The sequence below is a fragment of the Panthera tigris genome, chromosome C2 (genome assembly GCF_018350195.1).
Source record: "Panthera tigris isolate Pti1 chromosome C2, P.tigris_Pti1_mat1.1, whole genome shotgun sequence".
NCBI lineage: Eukaryota > Metazoa > Chordata > Mammalia > Carnivora > Felidae > Panthera > Panthera tigris.
Window position 1 is genome coordinate 119,291,409 of NC_056668.1, and position 25,167 is coordinate 119,316,575.

The following is a 25,167-nucleotide window of genomic DNA, read 5'->3' on the forward strand; positions in this document are numbered from 1 at the left end:
GGGAGATAGTACAGTTGTGAATTTTATGTCTCTTAAATTTAAAAGCAAAAACAAAAGAACTCTGAGACTCCCACCCCCTCCCCTACTCCCACCATAAGAGGTTTTCCTTGTAATTGATGCTGAGTTTTAGAAAACACAGCACTGCACAGAAGTTGAGAATCACTGGAGCATCACACTTGCCTTAATATATTAATAGAAATTCCTGCTGCCCAAGAAGGCTCACCACTGTTGCTTCTTTTTCCCTTTTTGCCATTTTTCTCATAATCATTCTAACATTTGTTGAGTACAGACTATTGTTAACACTTCTAAGCACCTTGTCTGTATTAATTCAATTTCCAAGATAACCCTATCCCTATGAGCAGATACCATTGTTATCTCCATATTACAAATGAGGAAACTCTATACAGATAAGTTAAATAGCTGGTCCAAGGGTACATAGCAAGAAGAGGTGGAATGTTAATCTAGAAAATCTGGTTCCAGAACTTCCACTCTGAAATGGTATGCTTTCATGCATTCATTCATTCATCCATACAATCCACCATGTCAGAGACTAGTCTACATGTGAAGAGGATGCAGCAGTTACCAGTTCAAAGTTTTCACTCACAGAGCTTTTGTTCTAATGGACGATGCTGATGAGAAAAAAGGTAAATGATGTGAGTACAGCAGATAAGAAGATGGTGAACAATGGAGGAGAGGCTATTGCCTCATCAGGGCGGGCCTTTGTTTTTATTTTATTTTATTTTTTAATGTTTATTTATTTTTGAGAGAGAGAAAGAGACAGAGAGACAGAGAGACAGAGCACAAGCGAGGGAGGGGCCGAGAAAGACGGAGACAGAGAATCCAAAGCAGGCTCCAGGCTCTGAGCACAGAGGCCAACACAGGGCTCGAACTCACAAGCCATGAGATCATGACCTGAGCAGAAGTCGGACACCTAACCAATTGAGCCACCCAGATGCCCCAGGGTAGACCTTTCTAAGGAAGTGGCATTTGATCAGAGGTCTGAATGATGTGCAGAAGTGAGCCGTGTGGGATCTGGAGAAAAAACAGTCCAGAAAAAGGGTACTGCAAGGATGAAAGCTGTAGAGTCACAATGGGTTATGGTGTGCTCCATGAGTAGCAGGAAGGCCAGTGTGGCTGTGAATTGGTGAACAAGTTAGGAGAGATGGACATGAACTGGGAGAAACAGAGAGCAGCCAAATCATTGGCCAAGGTGATAAGTGTGGTTTTATTCTACGTGTGATGGAGGAAAAACCTCTAAAGGTTTGGAGCTTGGAAGTAATGGAATCAACCCTTTTTAAGAGCTCATTTTTCTCCCATCTGTACTCTGCCAACTATTACAATGAGGTTAATTTTCATCTTTTCTAACATAATTTTTATTTTTTTTAACACTATGCTTCTCTGTGTGCTCTCTTAATGCTAACTTCCAATTTTTTTTTTTTTGTTCCCATAGTTTCTTCATTGAAATTCTAGTTTTGGTTGTCACTTATGCTTCTGTGTAACCTGTGTGGATCAGTTCTGGTCACTGCAGCTCAAGAAAGTCAGAGCAGAGCTGAGAAAGGTCCAGAGAAGGGCAACTTCAATAACTTAGCAGAGGGAGATTAAAAGGATTACTATTTCTCCTGCAGAAAGATTAGCACTAAGAAGGAATACAATAAAGTATCTATAAAAATATGAAGAGTGTGAGTAAGGTGAATGAAGTCTTGTTTGCCAATTCCCAGAAAACCGTAATCTGGAATACCCCTAAAATCTGAAAGAGCTCATTTGAGGAAGAATAAAAGGGTATGTTCTTCTGCAATTGATGCTTATTTCTCATGGTCATCTAGAGTTGCAAGGGCTGGAAATATAAGTAGGTTCAAGAGGAGAAGAGATTAATTAGCAGATGCTGGTATCATCTCATCTTGAAATAAAAATTAATTTTTTCCTGTGAATTCTCAAATCTAATATCCTAATTAACATATAGGAAACAGAATATGAATATTCATATATATATGAAAAATATATATGAAAAAATTAATTTTTCCCTGTGAATATTTTCAAATGTCCTAATAAACTTATAGAAAACAGAATAAATATTTCCATGTGTGTATATATATATATACACACACACACACACACACACACACCCCAGATTTAACAATTAACATTTTTCCAAACTTGCCCCTATACTGTTGGAATTGACCTCATAAGAATATAAATTCCATACTATACCTCCACAAATATTTCAGAAATAGAATACTAAGCTCTATAAAATTGACCTGACCCAGATGAGGGGATTTTATGTTGCATTGTAACTAGTAGAATTTTGAGAAAAATAAAAGGGATTTTTCACAGCAAATATCCTAGGTTTTCCCTTGGTAATACTGACTTTATTTGGGTTATAATTACTTTTGTATACATCCAAAAGTGTATTTCCTCCAACTAATTTTTATTGCATAGGACTAAATTCCATATATTTCTCTTACCTATACATTCAATCATTGCAGATTCTAGAAAGCAGGAATGATAATGAGAAAGAGGAAGTGGAAGAAGATGGCAACTACCATTTAGTGAGCACTTTTTATATATTAGGTGCCATGTGTATACCCACTTTTCTTTACCGTGGCCAATCAAAACACCTGTTATCACCCCTAGTTTATAAATTACGAAATTGAAATTCAAAGAATTAAAAGAACTTTCCCAAGACCACCACCACAACAACAAATTCCAGACACTTCAGCAACACCCAAACTCTAGTCCCTAGTTCCTTGATTCAGTGAGATGGCAGCTCTCTGCTTGGACTGTTCTCAGCGTGGACTCTACCTTCTTGCACTGCAATGGGAATAGGGCCTCCAGGCAGGGTCCAGGAGAATATAGGCTCACCTCATTCGTTGTCCTTCTCTTGAGAATCACAGGCTTTTGCTGCCTGTCATCTAATACCTAAATTCTAACATATTCTTATGAAACCAGTTATTCTATGATTGTCAACCATTACATATTTTAGAAGTAGGTTTATAAGGGAATACATTGTTTTGTTTTATTTTCAAATATATAATACTATATATTCCAATCACAAGTCTCAATATGAGACTCTTTGCTTTGGTGTTTGTGGTTTGGGACACCATCACTGGGGGACATAATGAGTAAGATACTCCAAGGTGCATTTTCCATTATGATGTGTGTACATGGATGTAAGTGTGTGTGTGTGTGTGTGTGTGTACATGCATATAAAAGAGCACACCAACTAAATTGCGATATAAATCAGGCATTAGTTAAGAATAGTACGAAGTATAGTGAAATGATGTGAATCTCCTCCTGCCTGTAAATTCGTCCATCATTTTATGCCTTATATTCAGTCCTAAATCCCTAACATGGTATACTAGATCTAGGATAAGTTTTGATATACTCTTAAGGGGGAAATATATCTTCTATACTCCAAATATGTTACCTTTGTGAATACACTTTGTAAACTACAGAGTTGTGACGTATCATCTTATTATCTCTTCCCAATTCCCACTCCAATGCCTTTTACACTGGGAACTGATGATTCTAGTATATAGTTGTATTAGCTTTCTATTGACGCATAACAAATTATCCCAAAAATTAGTGGCTTAAAACAGCAAATATGTATTATCTCACAGTTTCTATGGGTCAGGAATTTGAAAGCAACTTAGCTGAATGTTTCTAACTTGAGGTCTCTCATGAAGTTGCATTCAGAATGTCAGCTAGAACTACAGTCATCTGCAGGCTTGACTGGGGCTGGGGGATCTACTTCCGTGATGGCAGAAGGCCACCAGTTTACTGCTGACTACCGTCAAGAAGACTCATTTCCTTACCACATGTATCTCTCCCTCCATAGAGCTACTTGAGTGTCCTCACAATATGGCCCCTGACTTCCTCACATGGTCTAACACCAGATAGCAAGGAGGAAGCCACAATGTCTTTTTATGACCTAGTCTTAGATATAGCACACCATCACTTCTGCTCCATTCTAATGATTAAAAATGAGTCACTAAGTACAATCCACATTCAGTAGGAAGGGAAATCAATCTCCATCTTTTAAAGGAAAAAGTGCCAAAGAATCTATGGGTATACATTTTTAAACCACTGCAATATTATATTATATTTATCTGAACCAAATAATTTATTTTCCCCCGGATTAACTTGGATCTCCTATACAGAAAAGCTATTTGAACAAGCCCTTTCTTTGTAGCTAAACCATGAGTGTAGCCCATCTGGTAGTTTATCTTTGTCTACATGTCACCATAACAGTTTTATCCATCCTTGACTAGCTCTTTCCTTCATTTTTTCTTCCCTAAGCATGTGTTTTCTGACTATACCTTCTAGAGAATATTTATGAATTCATCACGGCATGGGGATGGTGAGAAGATTTGTATAAAGTAGTTTCTATGTGGAAGCTAAGAATTAATGATATACATTTCAAAATGTAAATTTGGAAAAATTTCCTGTTGACCTTCAATTGTATTATGCTCCTTCCTCAAAATCCAGAATTTTTTCTCCTTAGGGGCACAGAATCTGGCCCTCTCCTTGGAAATTAGAAAATCAAGGCAATAAACTTGAAATTATTACATAAATACATTTCAAATTGTGGGGAAATGGCAGATCAAAAGTACTGCTATCAAATTTTATTCAAAGGTACAACTTGTAAAAATGCTCTGGAACCCATAAGGAGCTCTACGGGCTTGTTATGATAATTATTTGTCTTTATTATAATTCTGTGCAACTTCCACTGACATTAATATTGGATATGAAATCTCAAAAAATAGAAAGGAAAATCTCTGTCTCCTAATCCATGGAATCCCCCTGAAATGAGGAGCAATCCCACATGATTATCCCAGAGCAGAGTTCATCCAGTTCACTTAACAAAGGCCCCACATTTGAATATTGATAGAGGAATGTATTTGCATTTGCTTAGTTCTTTTTCATTAAGGTTAATATAACAAACAGACCCTTCTTGCTTCACTGTCTGGATTTCACAGATTTCTGGCCTGAGCCTTTTGTTTTCTCCCAGAGGTCTAAATAAGCAAAAAACAAAGAACACCTTCACAATTTTCCTATTGCTTCCTCTCTGGGGTGGTGCTAAGGGTGAGGGCATCACTTAAAAGGTAAGGACTCACTCCCTTCTATGCTCAGTCACTTCCCAACCTCTGGTTTATTCCTTTGTCTAAGGAGGAAAAAGAAAGATATCTAATGTCCCAGTCGCTTTTACCTTTTCCCAGAAATAGAAGATAATAAAGGAACCAGAAATTGCACATATATCAAGCACTCTGCTTCTTAGAAGTATCAAGGGCAAATAAAAGTTAGGATTCAATGCTCTTGAATCTCTGGTTTCCATTTACAACCGTGAAACATGAGGCTCAGAGTTGATAAGTGTATTGTTATTAAATGGTAAACGGTAGAGAGTCAGAACTCAAATCTTGGTTTTCAGTTTCTGTATCCTCTGTGTGTTCCAACATGCACACCACTTCCCCTGTAAGACAAGGAACTCAGAAGAAAAGAAATACTGCTAGTGATAAAGAAAATACCATCAAATTCCAGATTCTACTTCTAATGACTGGTCACATCCATTGTCCTTGGGTGTGAGTTGATCTCTGCTTCAGAGTAATCTAGGTAAATTAATGCTACCTGCTGTCCTCTGCCCATCTGGACCCTCCCAGAGGCTTGCCCTCAGTGCTGCCTCATCAGATACCTTTCCTGTTCCAGGGTGACTGCAAAGGCTGGCCTTCCCTGGGCACATTTATCTTCAACCCCCAGTGAACAAGCAGAGCACAGAGTAGACTAACTCATTTATTTCTACTCATTTATTGATGGCCTTTCATAACCGAGTTATTAAGTCATCAATAACTTCAGAAAAATAAATGAATGGATCCAGAACTGGGCCAACAGATATTTAAGATACCCACTGAAAATTTTATCTATGATCAGCAGAAAAGTCAATGCTGGGTCATCAGTGGCATTTCCCTCACCTGGGAAAATATGGTCTATGTTTTATTCTAATTAGAACCCAGTCAATTTCTTTATAAACTAGTAAAATAAATAACATCTCCAATCTCTCAAGTAAAATAAAGTTGAAAAAAATTTACATTTGTTAACATTTTCCAAAGTGCTACCTAATATGTGCTGCTCTTATCAACTGTCAAAAAAATATCTCTGAAAGTCTTGCCAGAAATAGAGTATAAGATATTTCACTAGTGCTTGTGAGTTCTAGTATATTCCCCTCAGGAAATAAAATAAAAAGGATAGGGAAGGAGGAAAGAAAGCCAGAAAAGGTTTTTCTAAGACCTTGAAAAACCCTTGAAACCAGTATCTAGGAGTCTAGGGAAATTCCTAACAATGATGTTAAATTTCTATAGGGACACTTTCAAAGCCTTCAGCACTTTACCCAGCTGATGGGAGCCATGCATTTTCATTATGTTTGGGGATGTAGGTAGCAGCTCTGTCTTAACTTACATGATCACCCCAGAATCCTGACCTCATCGCCCTATTCAAATATTCTTTTTTTTTTTAATGTTTATTTATTTTTGAGAGACAGAGGGACAGAGTGCAAGCCGGAAGGGGCAGAGAGAGAGGGAGACACAGAATCTGAAGCAGGCTCTAGGCTCTGAGCTGTCAGCACGGAACCTGATGCAGGACTCGAACCTACAAATTGTGAAATCATGACCTGAGCCAAAGTCAGATGCTTAACTGACTTGAGCCACCCAGGTGCCCCCCCTATTCAAATATTCTTTTGCCCTAGTTTACTCCCCACTTATAACTTGGGGCCTCACCTGGATGAGAGGAATCTTGGCTGTTGAGAGGTCCCAAATGTGTTTGGAAGCCTCTCTGTGCCTCAGTTGCCTCAGTTTCCTCATCAGTAGAATAGGAATGATAGTAGAACATACTTCAGCTGCTATAATAATTAAAAGAGTTAATCTATGAAGAGCACTTAGAATACTGTCTGGCATATGGTAAGTTTTCAAGAAGTATCAGCTGTGATTGTTGTTGTTGTCATTTATATATAAATATAATATTTTCCATATGATTAGGACCTTGGAGACCAGCCAATCCAATTTCTTCAATTAGTTTTTCAGGCTAGGAAGCTGCAGCCCAATAACTTATTTAATGTTTGTACTTTCTAAAAGCTTAAAGACTAAGTGAGATACTGGCAAAAAGAACATCACCTTTGGAGTCCAGCAGTCCTACAGTCAAATTCCAGATCTGTTGCTTGCGCTTGCTGTGTGACTTTGGGCTCATCTCTTCCCTTCTCTGGGCTTCTCTAGGTCCTCACCTATACAATAGGTGTAAACACAACTACCCTGATAGAGTGTTTTGAAAGCTGAAAACTAATGACTAAAAAAAAAGTTAATGACTGAATAATGGGACTAGCATGCTGCCAAGGAATTAATGAGCATTCAGTGTCGTTGTTGCAAACGTCATTCAGTGGGACTGCTGCAGAGAGGGTGCTAGAGGCTGGGAGAGCTCACCACCACACAGACCACCTATACTTAAAAACGAACAGTCAAACCCAAACTGTGATTTGCTTACACTAATTTCTATCAGTTTTCTTCAATGACTATCTTGTCATCAGTAGATGTTAGAGCTAACAAAAATTACCTGTGCCTGCTGATGGATAAGATTTTGTAAGTCCTTTATTGTTCTTAAAGAAAAGGAAAATGGAGAGATAGATAGACAACTCTCTACTGTTGGCCCCCAATTTTTCTAACTAATTTGCTTTAGGGTGAGTAGTTTTACTCTGCCAGCTGAACTCCAAAAGCTGTGCCTGTTGGAGAAATGGTGACTCAGAAACAGTTTGCAGATGTTACAAAATAATAAAACACTATGTGCAGCTGTGATTTTGCAAATCTGACACCTTTGTTGAGATAGAAACGGCTATAGAAAGACTCAGGGGAAGGACAGAAATTAAATTGACATTGGTTTCCTTTTGAGGGGGATATGATGAATAAAGTCTAACTCTAGATAACAAGGCATGGAACTCAGGTTTATAAGAAAACAGATTTTTTAAACCTAATGTCCCTGAAAAGGTCATAGATGTTTCACCGTGGGGCTTGGGAATGATGAATGGGTTCTACGGTTCCAAGTTTGAGAAACACTTCCCTCTTGAAGATTTTACAATGCTCATTTATAAATGAAAGCCTCGGGGCGCCTGGGTGGCGCAGTCGGTTAAGCGTCCGACTTCAGCCAGGTCACGATCTCGCGGTCCGTGAGTTCGAGCCCCGCGTCAGGCTCTGGGCTGATGGCTCGGAGCCTGGAGCCTGTTTCCGATTCTGTGTCTCCCTCTCTCTCTGCCCCTCCCCCGTTCATGCTCTGTCTCTCTCTGTCCCAAAAATAAATAAAAAACGTTGAAAAAAAAATTAAAAAAATAAATAAATAAATAAATAAATGAAAGCCTCTGAGAAGTCCGTATATAAGAGACCTTTCCAACACTATCAGACCTGTCTTGTCCTAAACAATTAACACAAAATTTCCATCAGCACCATGTAGGACAGTGGCATTCTAGGGAACACCATTCAAGAATTTATACAAGGTTTGCTGCCAGATTGGGTTTTAATTTTATTGTGAGTCTCTGCTTCAACCATTTTAGACAAAAGATATGAACTAGAAATGGACCACATTTTGCTTTCTTGTATTCCCATTTTATTTGTGGGGGTGGAACTATAGCATCTGCTGCTACACATGTTTCAGAGAGCAGAACACAGCTCTTTATCATTCACTATCAGTGGAACTGTCTGGGAATGGGGAAAAAAGTAAATAAAATAAATGAAAGCAAATCTACTTGGGTTCATCTATGGGCTGACTTTGGAACAGCCCGTGGGTTGCAATTGTCTTCCACACATCATCATTTCTTGAGAATATTCACATCGTTACTGGACTGTGAACAAATGTTACAATTTGGGGATTAAAACTGTGGGTCCGAACAAAGCAATGGAACAAAGCAATAAAGTCCATGTCAAGATATATAAATGCTTTTATTGATGGAGAAAGTTACAACAGATTGAAGCCTAGAAATAAATCTCTTTTCTTAATATGCAAAATCGGATACACAAAAGCAGTAAAAATGCCACTGAATCTCCTTCCTACCACACTGCAATATTCATTATCATCTGTCTCTAAGGTTCACATTTTTTACCTTCTTTCCTTTTTCTCACACTTCATCCTCTAGTCTCACATAAACACCCATCAAATGCTTTCTCTTCTTTTTTTCTTTTTTGTTGTTTAGTTTTTATTTCATAATCATAAACTTACCTCTGCATTTGAGCTAGACTTGGAGGAGAGTAAGGAAAGTATGGAACTCATGAACTTCAGTGAGAGCACAAAGATTATAGGATATTTTGAGCAAATGGGGGTAAAGGGGGGGCCCTCCTGAGCCTCAGAAGGAATAGTCTGGTAGTTAAGATAAAACACAAGTCAAATTTATTTGTCCATAGTCAGCAATGGTGATCTTGCTGGTCTTGCCGTTCCTGAACCCAAAGCAATCCATACTTCCACAATATTCATGCCTTCTTTCACTTTGCCAAAGACCACATGCCGAACATCCAACCACTCAGTCTTGGCAGTGCAGATGAAAAACTGGGAACTGTTTGTGTTGGGTCCAGCATTTGACATGGACAAAATGCCAGGACCCATGTGCTTCAGGATGAAATTCTCATCATCAAATTTCTCCCCATAGATGGATTTGCCATTATGGATTATGAAGTCAGGTCACCTGGCACATAAATCCTGAAAGAATCCTGTAGAAGCAGGAACATTTATAACCAAATCCTTTCTCCCCAATCCCTTTCTCCCCAGAGCATGAAAGTTTTCTACTGTCTTTGGAACTTTGTCTGTAAACAACTAGAAGGAGATGCTAATGTCGACGGCAATGTCGAAGAACTTGGTGGGGTTGACCATGGCTGTCTGAAAGGCCAAATGCTTTCCCTTTTTAATTCCTTATCTTCTTCCCTCCCACTTTGACCATTTTGAAAAAAAAAAAAAATAGACAAGCACATTCGATTATTACAGGCTTTCTATAAGGAATATGTACTTCAAAACTCTTAAAATCAAAATAGAAAGATATCAAAAATTAACCATAGCATTTGGTAATGATCAAAAAGAAAATGAATGAAAACTAGCTTAACAATTATTAGATTGTTATCATCCCTTTAGACTTGACCTTTTGGTAAGTCATAAATAAATACCATCCAAATTTGACAGAAGTAAACTGGAAAACAGCAATCTGACAGAAATATCACTTTTATTGATGTCAAAAAAGTGGCATTTCTTAGATGTTTAATAAAGTAGGGATTACGAGGAAAAGTAAATGTTGAATTATGCCACAAGAGTGTCATCCACATGGCAAGATCTATGAGCTCATTTGCTTGGCAGCTGTTTCACCATTTAGATAAAAACGCCTACAGCCCAGGGGCCCCTGGGTGGCTCAGTTGGTTGAGTATCTGACTTCAGCTCAGGTCATGATCTCACGTTCCTGTGTTCAAGCCCTGCATCAGAATCTGTGTTGACAGCTCAGATCGTGGAGCTTGCTTTTGATTCTGTGTCTCACTCTCTCTCTGCCCCTCCCCTGCTTGTGCTCTCTCAAAAAATAAAATTAAAAATATTTTTAAAAAATGCTCACAACCCAGAAAAAAATTTTAATGTGGTTAAATTTGTTTGACATGTATTTTTATAGTGAAAATATATGAATATATTCTATATTAATGTTGATCGTATATGTCAATATTTTATATTGATTATTTATCCTATACCTTTTTCTATTGTCTTTCTCCAGGAAGCAAATAACTTGGATAAAAACACAACCAAAACAGAGAGTGCTTGGCTCTTCAGAATGTGGTACAGCTTTGACCACAAGTATCCTTTGATAATGATGATCTCCCAGATCCTGCTGCCTGCCAGACATTAACTTCAAGCACTTAGTCGTTGAGATATATGTTCCTGCTCTTCAAGAAACACAGAAAGGTAAAGTGAATTCACGACCAAATTTATCTAAAAGTGAAAAGCTGAATTAGTCTATACTTAAGTGTTACAAAGAGCTGAAGTGAAATCTCTCAGAGTCAAACGAATTTAGTGTATTCGTGGCAACCTAATATTTCCCTAAATGCCAGATGATAAAATCGTATAGTCCTGAGGACTGATCTGTTGAACTAATTTTACTTTCTTCCCTTTGCAAAGATCTTACTTCTTGTCAGTTGGCCAGAGTAACAACAAAAATCCTTCACCCTTCTCCCAGAAACCCATTTGTGTGCTCTTGTTTCATGAGGCAAAAACATGGGGTGGGGCAGGGGGCAAAGAGAACGAGTGGTCTGAGAGGAAGAATGAGTCTGATCACCACATTATAAAATAATGGAAAAGCTTGTTTTCCAGGCAGATTTGAGTAAGCTTTTCTTCATGAAGGCCAATTTTAACATTCTACCAATCAGTGTAAACATAGTGGCTCCAATACACCTTGCCTTGTGACTGACAGGGCTGAGAAGTGAGGCCTGAAGGGCTTTGCCATTGTGAATTGCAGTAAGTGGTCCATCTCTAATCCCAAGCAAAAGCACCATGGAAGAAAGGAAAGAACTGCGCTGAAAATTGAATGTGTTGGGTCTTTGTAGTTAGTTTTCCACAGTCACAAATCCTTCTCCTTTCAGGGAGAAAATGTCAGTCACTGGGTGATTTTAAAGCGCCTAAGCAATGATTAAAACCACAACAGATCAGTGGGAGAGGAGGAAGAATTAAGAACAGCCAAAAGAAATTCAAAGAGTAAGGTGCAGAAGAGGTAAAATGGAAATGGGAGAGGAGGCAAAAGAAATACAGGAAATTCACAGCAGGGAGGGAAGGAAGGCAAATTGGAGGAATGGCTATGTAAGAAAAAAATTATGTAAGAATGAAGAGAAGCCAATTGAAGATTGCAGATATAAGCAAAAGTAAAACAGGTGAGATTTTAAAAAGCAATTCTGCAAAAGTAGAACATTCCAAGAATTACAAAATGGACATGTGCAAAGTAGAGGTTTTTTGAGCCTACAGTTTTGTTTTCCCACAGCCCTTCTCTCTCGGGACAGATACCTTGCCTTGATCAATCTTGAGCCTTTATGGACAGTGTAGGTTTCCACCACTTTAAAAGCACTCGTCTTGGCCATTAACTTCCTCTTGGAGGTTCTGGAATCTCATTAACTACGTAAAGCCTTCCTGGTCTCTCTCAGGCAAGCTGGTTCTTAGCAAGTTATGCGGGTTTATGTTCCAGGTTGATTTCTCATCTGGAAATACAGTTTTCCCCTGCCATTGCTTACAGTATCTGATAACCAAATTTTTAGGAAGTTATAAAAATTTGACTAAAGAATACACAAAAGGCTGCTTGATTATGAAACGTATAAAGTAAGAAAATGTCTTTTTGGGTTCCTGGACCCAATTTTCAAGTCATGCCTCTGACTCACTGGCTACAGATTGGAGGTTCCCATGACCTCCTCCTTGGGTTCAACTAATTTGCTGGAGTGACTCATGGAACTTAGAGAAACATTTTACTAGCTAGTAAGTATCACCAGTTTATTATAAAAGGATAAGAGATGCAGAGGGCAAGGTATGTGGGAAAGGTTACCTAGCTTTCATGCCCTCTCAAAGTGCACCACTTTCCCCAAATCCCCACATGTTCACCAACCCAGAAGCTCTCTGAACCCTGTCCTTTGGGTGTTTATGGAGGCTTCATTATATAGGCATGACTGATCAAATCACTGGCTATTGGTGATTGAACTCCATCTCTAGCCCCTCTCCCCGCCCCCCAGAGGTGAAGGAGAGGGAAACTGAAATATCCAGCCCTCAGATCACAGATTGGTTCTCCTGGCAAGCAGCCCCCATCCTTATGTGGGGTCCAAATGCCACCTCATTAACATAACAAAGGATACCATTGTTGCTGTAATCACTTAGGAAATTCTTAAAGGCCAAATATATATATGTCTTATTATAAATTCTTATATGAATTTGTCTTATATATATGAAATTCTTCGTATATATAAGACATATATATGTCTTATATATAAATTCTTAAAGGCTATATATATATATGTCTTATTATAAATCATAATAACACAAAATGACAAATCGGAAATGAGATATAAGATGTTTTTGTTCAAATTCTGACAGTGCTGTGAGGAATGCTTTATAATGAAGAAAAGGAGTAAAGTGGGAAAAATAACTTGGAGACCAGAAATGAAAGCAGAGACTCACCCAAAATTTTAGCTTAGAGCGGTGACACTAAATTCAGATGACGTCACAGTTTTTATCTCACTTTTCACCAGGGGTTTATTTCCATATGATTGCGGACAGACTTGCAAAAACTGAAAGCAGATTTACCCTGTCAGTAGCATCTCTTCTCATGGTAATATGTCCTCCTGTGCATTCATTCTACAAATTGCAGTGCTACCACCACTGCACAAATGTATTTTCACTTAGACAACAAAGTTTTTATATCCTAGTTATGCTCTGAATTCATACCCAGAGAGTAGCAAACCAACCAGTTTCCACCTCGTGACCTCTTGAGACATCTGTATTTCCGAAACAAATCATCCACCTGGCATTTATGTTTTTTCTGCTTTTCACCTAGAACACAGGTGATGTGCCCTTTAAATCTCATAGGTAGGCTGTGCCAGCCACCATCAGTGTAGGGATGATCCCCCACCCCAGGGTCAAGTGGCCTGGCCTAGGCCAAAAAGAAATTGTTGACAGGCTGAAAGAAACTGACTATGCAGTTTAGAGTTGCTCGAGTTTCATTTCAGTAAAATTGCATCATGCAAATTAGGCATCATAAAGAATTACTGATAAAAGGAAAAGAAGAATAAATAAGCCTTCATATGCACCTGTATCAGGACTCTCCAGAGAGACAGAAACAGAACCGATAGGAGTATACACACATGTGCGCGCACACACACACATGCATAGATATATATGTACATACACATACATATAAATATATACAAACATATACATACACACATACACATACATACACACACACACACACACACACACACACACATACATAGATTTATGTCAAGGAATTGGCTACTGTGAATGTGGGGGATGCAAGTCTAAAATTTGTAGGGCAGGCTCTCAGTCTGGAAACTCTCCGGTGGGAGCTAATGGTGCGGTCTTGAGGCAGAATTCTTTGTTCCTTAAGGAAGCCTCAGTTTTGCTCTTATGGTCATCCAACTGTCTACATGAGGCTCACTCACATTACTGAGGATTATCTCCTTAAAGTCAACTGATCGGTGACTGAGATAGTGACCCATATCCACTGAATAATTGGGTAGTAGAAAAACCAATTTTGGGGTAGTAAATAAAACCAAGCATCACAGTACTCAATTCACATTCAATTTATACCCATAATTCAGACCCTAGAAAGACCCTCTTAATGTACTATTGGTATCAGTAAAACAAGCCCCAGTTGCTCATAGTTTTGTTTTCTTTTTTTACTTTTTCATAGCATAATTCATACACATACACATTTCCATAACATTTTCCAAAAAAAACTACAGGGGAATGAAAATAATAAAAATTAACATTGAGTGAGGACAAATAATGGCCAAACATTGTGTTGGGTGCCTTACATTTATAATACCATTCCACCTCCACAGCTCTGTAGGAGGTTGGAAGGGTCTAGAGAGTATGGTGCAAACCAAATGGATTGCTGATTGTGTTGGCCTTCACTGAAACAACCTGGGCTCCTTTGTTCAAGAGCGTTATTGGAAGCCTATGGTGCCAAAATTGATGGGTAATTAAGATTTCTTTGTGATTCAAGGTGGGCAGCAATTCTGAATCACGCAGTGCAAAGGAGAATTTGAGAAGGGGGAGATGAAAAAGGAAAGGATGTTACTGACCACAGATGATTTGCCAGTGTGTACATTATTTCATTTAATCCTCCTGACCACCCATTTCATTTTATTTCATTCTTACAACCACCCTTTTGGAAGTGGAAGAAACAAAGTCTCAGAGAACTTAAAAAAACTTTGTTAAGCTTCCATAGGTAGTGTTGGTTCCATGATTCAAGCCCAGATCTCTCACCATCAGGTCCATCAATATACTTATGTGAACTTTCTCATTGACAACTCTGTATCCATTAGATCCCTCACTTTACATGTAAAACCCCATCTAAACATGTTCATTAAGTCACTATTAAAGTGATGAATACATGATGTAGTACAGAGCTCACATCTCAAATACCTGTTGAAGATACATGCGATGATAAAGTTAGGAATCTTGATTGGTCACCCTAAGAACAGCACCATAAAGGAGTCCCCCGGTTTCTGGGTCAGGTCTTCAACTTTTCAGGGGCAGAACGTTAAATATGCCAAAAACTCCAAGAATGGTTTAGGTTCATAGAAATGGATGCACCTTAGCCAAGTTCAAAGGAGATACAAGAGCCAGACACCAAATTGCTAAGTCATGATCTGTATCCTCATGGGGAGAAATGTCCTTTCCCAGCTGTGGAAAGGTTCAAGTCACAATCTGGTTTCTAGTGGCCCTCTGGACCCACCTCTTACTCTTGCTCCCTGGCTCACTATGCTCCAGCCACTCTGGCCTTCCTGAGATGCATCGAGCACATTCCTGCTCCCAGGCCTTTGCACTGACTCTTCCCTCAGACATTCATATGCTTCCCTCCTTCACTCTTTCATTCAAATTGTCAGTGAGACTTTCTGGCTCCATATTTAAATTAGCAATCCCAACAGGAGCACTCCGTCATCCCTTATTTGTTTCATTTTTCACCGTAACACTTATCACCATCTGACACAGTATGTATTTTATTCATTTGTTTCAATAGTCTCCTCCAACCAGGTTATGTGCTTTCTTGAAACAGGTATTTGGATCTGTTCTTACTCACTAGTGTGTTCTCAGGGCATAAAACAGTGCCTACCACATAGTGGACACTCAGTAAATATTTATGGAATGAATGAATAAATGAATGAATGAATAAAGCAAGCAAGCAAGCAGTATTTTCTATTCAGGGCATCTTCATTCTAGACAGACATTGATGTAGCAGGAAAATCCAAATAATTATTATTTTTTTAATATTTATTTTTGAGAGAGAGACAGAGAGACAGAGTGTGAGTGGGGGACGAGTAGAGAGAAAGGGAGACACAGAATCCAAAGCAGGCTCCAGGCTCCAAGCTGTCAGCACAGAGCCCGACATGGGGCTCAAACCCATGGACCACAAGATCATGACCTGAGCCAAAGTCAGACACTTAACCAACTGAGCCACCCAGGCGCCCCCAAATAGTTATTTGTAGGTTGCTGAGTTTGAAACCAGGGCAAGGCAGAATAGATAATTTTGGGTTTTCACCCAGACTTCCATTTGGTATCCAAACAACATCTACACCCCCAAGACTCAGTGTCCCTCTCCCCAAGCAGGGACAGCCACCACAGCAGACATGGATCTTTGTTTCCTCACTGACCTCCTTCCTATCGTTGGTTCATCCTTCCTTAGGCTTAATTAGTACACCTCATCTGCTACACGCAAGCCTGGATCAAGCTTAGAACCCACTCTCTGTCTGGGTAACTTTGAATACATCTTATCTCACCTATTGTGTGTGGATTTTAGTATTAGATTACAGAGCTCAAAATTTTAGAGCCATCTATCATCCTCACTAACGATCTCTTATAACAAGGAGGTTAGAAACAGAAAGTAATACCCCCTTATTCATATCTTTAAGGCATCGGGTAAAATGATTTGCTCAGATCCACAGTGTTACAGCCGGAGTGGGAATCTTAGGTTGCCTTATTCATAGGTGACTAATGATCCTGTTCAACTGTCTGTTTCCTACAGTCTCTTTCCATTCTATCATTTATCATGTCTCTCCTTAAGAGATATGTGTATTTTAGTGCTTAAGCATGTGTATATATTAGTTTTACAATTGTGAATGACACAGGATAAGAATGACCTTTTCCAAAGTAAAAAGGGCAGCCAAAATCATTTTTAGCACTTCCTGTATATCGACATCAGCTGAAAATAAGGAGTTATTATGTGGTTGCCAACCTTTTACATAAATGTAAGAAAGTGCAAAGATAACAATGGATTGGCAAGTTGACACAGTAACAGAATGACAGAAAACAACATGGATGGAGACTTCCTTCCCATCACTGGTTTGGAATGAAGAGTGCACTGAGGTATTACCAACAAAATGAAAGGCCCACGGCAGACGTGTGGAAGCTGCAGCTCTTGAGTTTCCCATTAAAGAGTCTGGCAAGAGAAGTGGCAGATACCAGACCCCCTCCTCTACTGAAGTGTGACAGGCTGGGGCTGCATTCCAGGAAAGTAAAGGCAAACCTCAGGATCATCCAAAATGACACTTGGAACCAAGTATTTAATGGATTTAAATGTAATTGCATTATAGTCTTAACAAAAAAAAGGAGGGAGAAAAAAAACCCTTCCCCTCCTAAAACCTGACAGGATTCATTATATCCCACACAGTCGTACTTATTTTAAATCGTAGGTATGAATATTGTGAGCAGCAATTTCCATTTTAAATGATGATCACTGCATTGCAGTTTTACTTATTCTGACTAGCAGAAGCATCCATGAATTATTTATTGGGGTAGTACTGTGGCCTTGTGAATGACTTGAGTTTACTTCACAAAAAATTCTCAGAGGAGCAAGGAATGTTAGCTCTATGATCCCCATTTTATAAATGAGGCAACAGAGCCCAAAGGAGAGAAAAAGCATATCCAAGGTTACTGACGGACTTGGAGCCAGCATTCATAATCAACAAAGAGCAGGCTGTGTCCACCTAAGGAATCCAAGGGTCCTGGCTCTGGTGGTCCATCCACTGAGTTTTGGTAGCGTAAATATATGTGTGACATTATTGTTTGCAAGTGTGTCTGGCATACAATTGGCAGTTGTATATGATAGCCTCTTTGGTGGCTCATCAAAAGCTTCACTAGTTTGCAGGCAGAGGATATAAGGAAGATATCTTTCATTCAATTTTATTTAGTGCCTACTATGCGCCAGGCAATATGCTAGGTTCTGAGGACCCTTTCAAATGGCAGGTGGTCCTTAGCATAGTAAAGAGAGACCCTGGCATCTCCAGAGTTTAATGGAGGAGTGGGGAAGGAGAGACCTCTCTGGAAAAGCCATAAATTAAAATTATTTATAACCTTAACTTTGCAAAATGGAAACAGGTGACTCCGTAAGTGGTTTCAGAAAGTGGATTTTGAAATATTGGAAATATAGTAATCAGCTTTGTAAAGACTGTCTCTGCATATGGTACACGGGACATTGTAACTGTTTGCCCCTGAGAATCTGGATGTAGGGAGGAGCTAAGCTGGCACCAGGCAGCAGGGCAGCTACCACTCTTATCCAGGTGGGTAATTCATTGGGTATTCAGCTTGACTTTGGTCAACCTTGTCCTCATAGGTGCTGGTGTAGAAAGATCTTATAGATAGCCCTTGATATAGCACCTAAGTGAAATGAAATTAAAATTTACTAAAAAATAGATAAAAAATAAATAAATAAAAAACCACTAGGTTACTGGGCCCTTGTGTTCCCACAACTTGTTGGTAAGAACCAATGTAGGGGAATGTTAATGGTACCTGGATGGAAACACAGACTGTCTTTTGTCCAGGTCCTGACTTAGGGCTTCCATGATTTCTTATTCCATATAATGGGTATTCTCATTACTGTCCTCTATTTTGGCTAAATCTATGAGAAAAGTTGGTGAGTTATTAGTTTTGATTTTGGTTTTTTTTCTTTACTACTGGAAACTTTTTCATTTACCTCTCAGAGCCAAAACATGATTAAGACAGTTAAGTGGGTGCAGGTTTCTCAAGATTCTATAGCCTAAATACGTTGCAGTATTCCATAGTTGGACTAAAAACTCTTCTGGAGGCCTGAGAAGTGACTACAAGTATGACTTTGTGAATTGTTGGCTGAAAATGTTGGATCTCCCACCGTGAATGTGAAAAGTTATAGGTCCTGAGATGATAACTGAGCTTTCTACAATAATCTTAGGACTCTACAAGAATTTTGACATCCTTGATTTTTTTTTGCCTTCTATAAAAATTTTAAGAATATTCTATTAAATGAAAATGCTTTCCCATTTCATCTTTAAGCAAATGATATGAAAATCTGGATTTATGCATATAAAAAATCAGACTCCTCTTCTCGAATGAATTCATAAAGTAAATTCCTTTAAATCCCATTAAAAACAAATCTATTGAACACTTTCTCATTGCAAAGTACCCTATTAGATTCTCCTCATTTCGCTGTTTATTCACTTACTTGTTACATGTTTACCAAGAGCCTACCATGACTCAGGCACTATCCTGGCACTAGGAACACAGCCACTGACAAATTCTCACAAAGTTTACATTCTACTCTGGCTCTGTTTTTAAATTTCTGATTTACAGATGTCTTTGCAGGAACATGACTGTGGTATAAAGAAAGATACACTTAGACATTCCACTCTTGGTTTTTATCAAATTGAGGAAAGTCTGGCTCACAGATCAGGATATATTGATTTGCTGTTGTAACCTGTCTGCTTACTAGCTGTGTAAATTTGGGAAAGACTGGGCACCATCTCCGTGCCCAGTCTCTAAATTGCAAAATGGAAATACTGGAAGTTCCCACCTCCAAGGATTGTTTTGGGAATTAAATGAGTTAACACAAAGCACTTAGATAAGTACTTAATAATGTTAGCTTCATTATATTATCATGACTACCTGTTGATGGCTACATCCCTTAAATGGAGACGTCATGTAATTGCTTCATATTCACCATCATTTATTATCTCTGAGTGACCAAAGTATCCATTATTTTGTATGCTTGCAAGTTTCAGTTGCAACAGCCATATTTTACTACCATAGGAAAGTCTTCAGTTGCCACATAAACGAAAGCTTCCACTTACACTATAAATCATATAAAATTCTTCTTATTTGATCTTGAGTCAATGGATATAGTGGTGTTAGGCAGTTTCCTTGTGTCCTCTGTTCTGCACATGCAATTGCTTCATTTATGATTTTTCTAAGTTATAGTCCATCGTCCCATAGTTATTTTTCTGGAAATTACACCATAGATAACAATTTTGACTTGATAGAGAAGGGCAGCAATTTTGCTGTTCCACAATGAAAGCAATACAAGCCTTTGATGATAATTATTCCTCTTGTACCTTCTCATGATAAAGAAAATCTTTCAATTGCACCTTTCAGGTGGTGTTTTGTCATTAGCTATAAGATGTTATATTTGAAGATTTCTGGGTCAGCATTGAATCATTTTATTTGGAAAAAAAAGAAGAAGGAAAAATGTTGAGACTGACAAAAGTATATGTATTACCTTAATGTTGCCAGATTTGAATTTAGGTTTAATATTTCTTCCCTATGGGAAAGAGTATTTTGCTTAAATTTTCTTCAACTGTTACTTGCTCACTCCTTCTCAACTGTAGGAGCCAACGCATTTACAGGCTGCCAACACATTCATGAGCTACCAGAAACACATTATTAGCATGAGCCATTGCCACCAGCCTCACATATTCTCACCTGACAGGGAGACAGAGACCGGGTCTGTTCTGGGGACCACACTATTCAGCCCTTGTCTGCGTGTGAAGTTGTGATAGACACAACACAACGCATGTGGGCAGACATGGCCCTGCCTAATTAAAGTTCACTTCCCCAGGTAGATGATGATGACAGATTCTCGACGTACGTCAAATCAACTCATAAATAAAAGTGGGCAAAGAGATCAGTGTCCTGGTGGTTAGAGGATGAAGAGATTGTTGGAGAAACAAATACTGTTCTTTTAATCATGTGGCAAAGAGTCTGTGGGGAATTGGGATTTCCTAACATGAAATGAAACAATGGGAAGGGAGGAAGAGCATACTGGGCAAAGGGAATGCTGTGGAGAACTCGTGTAGGTGTGGCATGCGTAGCCGAAAGGAGCCTGAATGGATCTGCCTGCAAGGCACAGAATTGGAAGAAAGACGAGAAAGGAGGTAGTCTCCAGAGAACAGTGCTTTCAGCCTTTGAAGTAGAGGATGACACTCTTATACCCTACACTTTGTCTTATCAGAATTCTCTCTTATTAGTATTAATTTTATATTTTTGTTTAACAAATCAGGTAGCTAAGGGTAGAGCAATGTATCATAGGCTGAAGGGCCTTGAAGTTTCCTTTCTGTCACAAATCTGATTCATCTGTGTGACAGTCATTGATAGGGTACCTACACATTTAATGCTTCCAGAATTAGATTTGGTTTTAATATTTATTCCTCCTGAAAAAAAAAATAAGTATTTTGTTTAAATATTCTTCCATTGTCTTAACTGAATTTAGTTTTAATGCTTCTTCTCTAAGAACAAATGTAAGTATGTCTTCGAGCTTCTTTTGAGGTCACGAAATAAGAAATGGTGAGATAGTAAGAAATACTGGTTGCCCTCAAGATACCAGCATCCTAATGAGGTGGAGACAGCAGCAATGAGTAAGAACTATATTAAAGTTATGAGCAAAGTGTTGTGGAAGCCAGCGGCTGGTATAGCCAACTAACCAGCTGTGGAGAATCAGGGAAGCCACACAGAGTAACTTTTGAACTGGGTGGGGGAAAAAAGTAAGACTGTAAGGAGCTGGGCTGAGGGTGTGAGGCACTTCCTGGCAATGGAAGCAGCTCAGGCAAAGACACAAACAGGGTGTGAGGTGTTTGGAAAATGGTGAGAGTTTCAGTGTGACTGGATCAATGGGAAGCAAAACTGGAGAGTTACCGTGTGGACAGATGGGGCAGAACCACCTGTGTGATGTTCAAGAAAATGGATTTTATCCTAATGAGTGCAGGAAACCAATGCAGCACCTTAAGCATGGAGTCACACAGTCCAATCTATTATAATGAAGAGAACTCGTGGCCATCTGGAAAGTGGTGCAATGGGGAGAGCAGAAAAATTAAAATGATTCTGGATAGTTGCTAATGAAAACACCCACCAGTTTCCTATGTGGGTAAAAATGAGGACAGGAATGTTTTCATTCTTCTTTGAAAGATGCTTTGGAACACTGAGGATGTGTTTCAAAATACAAATGTATTTAAAGATAAACATTATTTCAGTAAGAGATTGGTGTTTAAGTTTCACTAACGAAAATGATCCAGTGGTATAATTGTTAGAGTCTACCAAAATATTTTCTGGTTTACTTTTTAAATTATTAACAAGCTATTGATTTGTATGTAAGGGGAAATAGTAGACTGATTTCCTCTAACAAAGGCAAAAAAAAAAATCAAACAGGATTTAAATATGAGAGAGAGAAGTAGAGCAGGCAAAAGAAAAGTCACTTGGGAACACAAATTTTGATTTTCATACTTGGGGTACAATGCTGAGTAGCTGGCAGCCAGCAAAAAAGTCGATCAGGGGATTCTGCCCTTGAGCAGCCAAGTGGCTCATCAGAGGAAGCCATTTCAGTTGTTTGTTTATTCTCCAGAAGACCCAAGGGGCTTAACTTGAATGCTTACAGAACAGACAGTCTCTGCATTCTGCATTATGTCCATCAGCGTATTCTTTGTCAGCACCTCCAGCCCTATGTAGGCCAGGTCCGCACGGTTTCCTTATTCAAATTGTCCACTGGTCATCAAAAAGGTAAATTAAAGAAGCCAAGGCAATCCAGTTTTAGATAAAAGTGCAAAGCAAAAAACAAAAAAACAAAAAACATTTCCATTGTGGTAAGTGCAAGAAGTCTTGATTGGGCCTGCTTTGCCATCTGAAGACTGCCTCGCTACGCACTACCTCACCTTGTCCTCCACCAGTAGCAATCTTGCCATCTTGTCTTTCTTGAAGATGCGCCTTTGCTGGCTACTGTTAAGGTGACCAACTTTTTTTCTGGTTTCCTGTTTTGGCACTGAAAGTCCTGCTTCCTGAGAAGCCCCTCCGTCCTAGGCACAATGGGACAGTTGGTCATCTCAGTACTTTCCCCGGGGATTGTAAGAATTAACTCCACGCTGCAATGGTAATAAGATATGTGAATGCTGCACCTTAAAGAGGTTCCTGGAAGCATCTTGCATTTTCTATCAAGTTCTTTGGGCAATTTTTTTATTGTGGCGAAATACACATTACATAAAATGTGCCATTTTAACCATTTTTATTTATTTCTCTTTCTTATTGAAGTTTAACTAACATACAGTGTTATATTAGTTTCAGGTGTATTATATAATGATTCAACAATTTGATATATTACTCAGTGCTCATCAAGATAAGTGTACTCTTGATCCCATTTATCTATTTCACCTATCCTCCCACCCACCTCCCCTCTGGCAACCACCAGTTTGTTAGTTTGTTCTATGTATTTAAGGGTCTGGTTTTTTTGTCTCTAAATGTTTCCTAATTTAAAAAGCCAACTCAGTCTTTCATCTCAGCTTCTCATATTTCAGTTACCAATCCATGGTCAGAAATGGGAGAATTTCTGACAGAAGTTTTTTGGGACAGCTACTTGCCAGTGGTAGCCAATGCTATGGGCTTTTAAATGTAGGAGAAGCAGCAGGGGAGAGCTAACCTTTTTCCAAAGGAAACAGACACATCCTCAAACGATTACTTTTTATATTTCTTGAAACCATTTCCTTGGAATTTCTTGAAATCCACCAGTGTGTTGGGTTTCACTGACCTGTTCACTGTAAACATGGCCAGAGCTTATTTCCAGCTTGTATGTATGTACAGGCTCCTAAGCAAGTCTACCTCTAATCATTTATTATGTGGTTAATACAAGGAACAGGAAAGAGGGTAACTGCTTCTCCTTTCCTCACTGCTCTTTCCCAGAAAGCAAGCACCCCTCTCCCCACATCCTGCACTGGTGCCTAGTGCTGGGATTGCAGGTGCGCTTCACGTGGACACAGACCATGCTTGGAGCTCCCAAAAGCAGCGTGCCAGTGTCTGTCAGGAGGAGTGGCTGCCCCAGGCTAGCTGCATGCACTGAAGACTCCAGGTGCCAAAAGGAAGAGGGGACCCCAGTTCAGAAGCAGGTGCCCCACATTGAAACAGCTTCAGCAGCACAAGCTCAGAAGCCTAGGTTTTAGCTTAACCAATTATTTTTCCATTTTTTTTTTTAATTATTAGATTGAAGTCTTCAGGCCTTCTCTGAACTAAAATGTTTAGAATATGAACATTATGATAATTGGTAATTGTACAAGCACTTTGCAAACATCAAGTGCTTCATAAAGTTGAAATGATACTAAATTCAATGACAGGTTTATAGGCCTGAAGGCCCTCAGACCCACTATGCAGATATAAACAATTTTATTACATTTTTATTATTTTTAAATTCTAGCTAACTTCCTATGATATTCAAGATTATGATGAGCACATAAGTCTCCTCTCAGTCTGCAGATATGTCTTATTAAGAAATCTTCCTCCCCAACTCTCTGGCACCCACAAATCCCTTGAAGATGACGCACTGTGTAATCAATGTACCCCATGCCTCCATTAATTAGCCCATTAAGAATCTCTATCCTTTAAATTCCTAGAAGCAAACTCAACCATGAAGACGTAGAAAAATTTGAACAAAACAGTTATTAGTAACAAAATTGAATCAGTAATCAAAAAACTCCCAACAAACAAAAGTCCAGGACCAGACGGCTTCACAGGTGAATTCTACCAATTATTTAAAGAAGAATTAATACCTATTCTTCTCAAACTATTCCAATAAATACAAGAAGAAGGAAAACTTCTCAAATTCATTCTATGAGGTCAGCAATACCCTGATACCAGAAACAGAAAAAGACATTACAAAAAAAAGAAAACTACAGGACAATATCCTTGATGAATATAGATGCAAAAATCCTCACTAAATATTAGCAATCAAATCCAACAATATATTAAAAGAATCATTTGCCATGATCAAGAGGGATTTATTGTAGGGATGTAATGGTAGTTCAATATTTACAAATCAATCAGTGTGATACATCACATTAAAAAGAGGAAAGATAGGGCGCCTGGGTGGCTCAGTCGGTTAAGCGTCTGACTTCGGCTCAGGTCACGATCTCGCGGTCCGTGAGTTCGAGCCCCGGGTCGGGCTCTGTGCTGACTGCTCAGAGCCTGGAGCCTGTTTCAGATTCTGTGTCTCTCTCTCTCTGACCCTCCCCCATTCATGCTCTGTCTCTCTCTGTCTCAAAAATAAACGTTAAAAAAATTTTTTTTAAATAAAAAAAAAGAAGAAAGATAAAAACCATATGACCATCTCAGTAGATGCAGAAAAAACATTTG

At 38.9% G+C, this 25,167-nt stretch overlaps 1 protein-coding gene across 19 annotated transcripts in view; it reads left to right on the forward strand.

Moving 5' to 3' along the window:
• The window catches only part of SLC9A9 (solute carrier family 9 member A9), a 763,188-nt gene that overhangs the window by 574,086 nt on the left and 163,935 nt on the right, over nt 1-25,167 (forward strand). For 11 of the 19 annotated variants that reach the window (XM_042998717.1, XM_042998715.1, XM_042998713.1 and 8 more), the window contains one exon: nt 10,760-10,839. In XM_042998717.1, coding sequence (XP_042854651.1) covers nt 10,760-10,839 — 80 coding nt within the window. Of the gene's footprint in view, nt 1-10,759; nt 10,948-25,167 lie in introns of all 19 variants that reach the window. The other 8 variants (XR_006222104.1, XR_006222105.1, XR_006222099.1 and 5 more) reach the window with 1 other exon arrangement.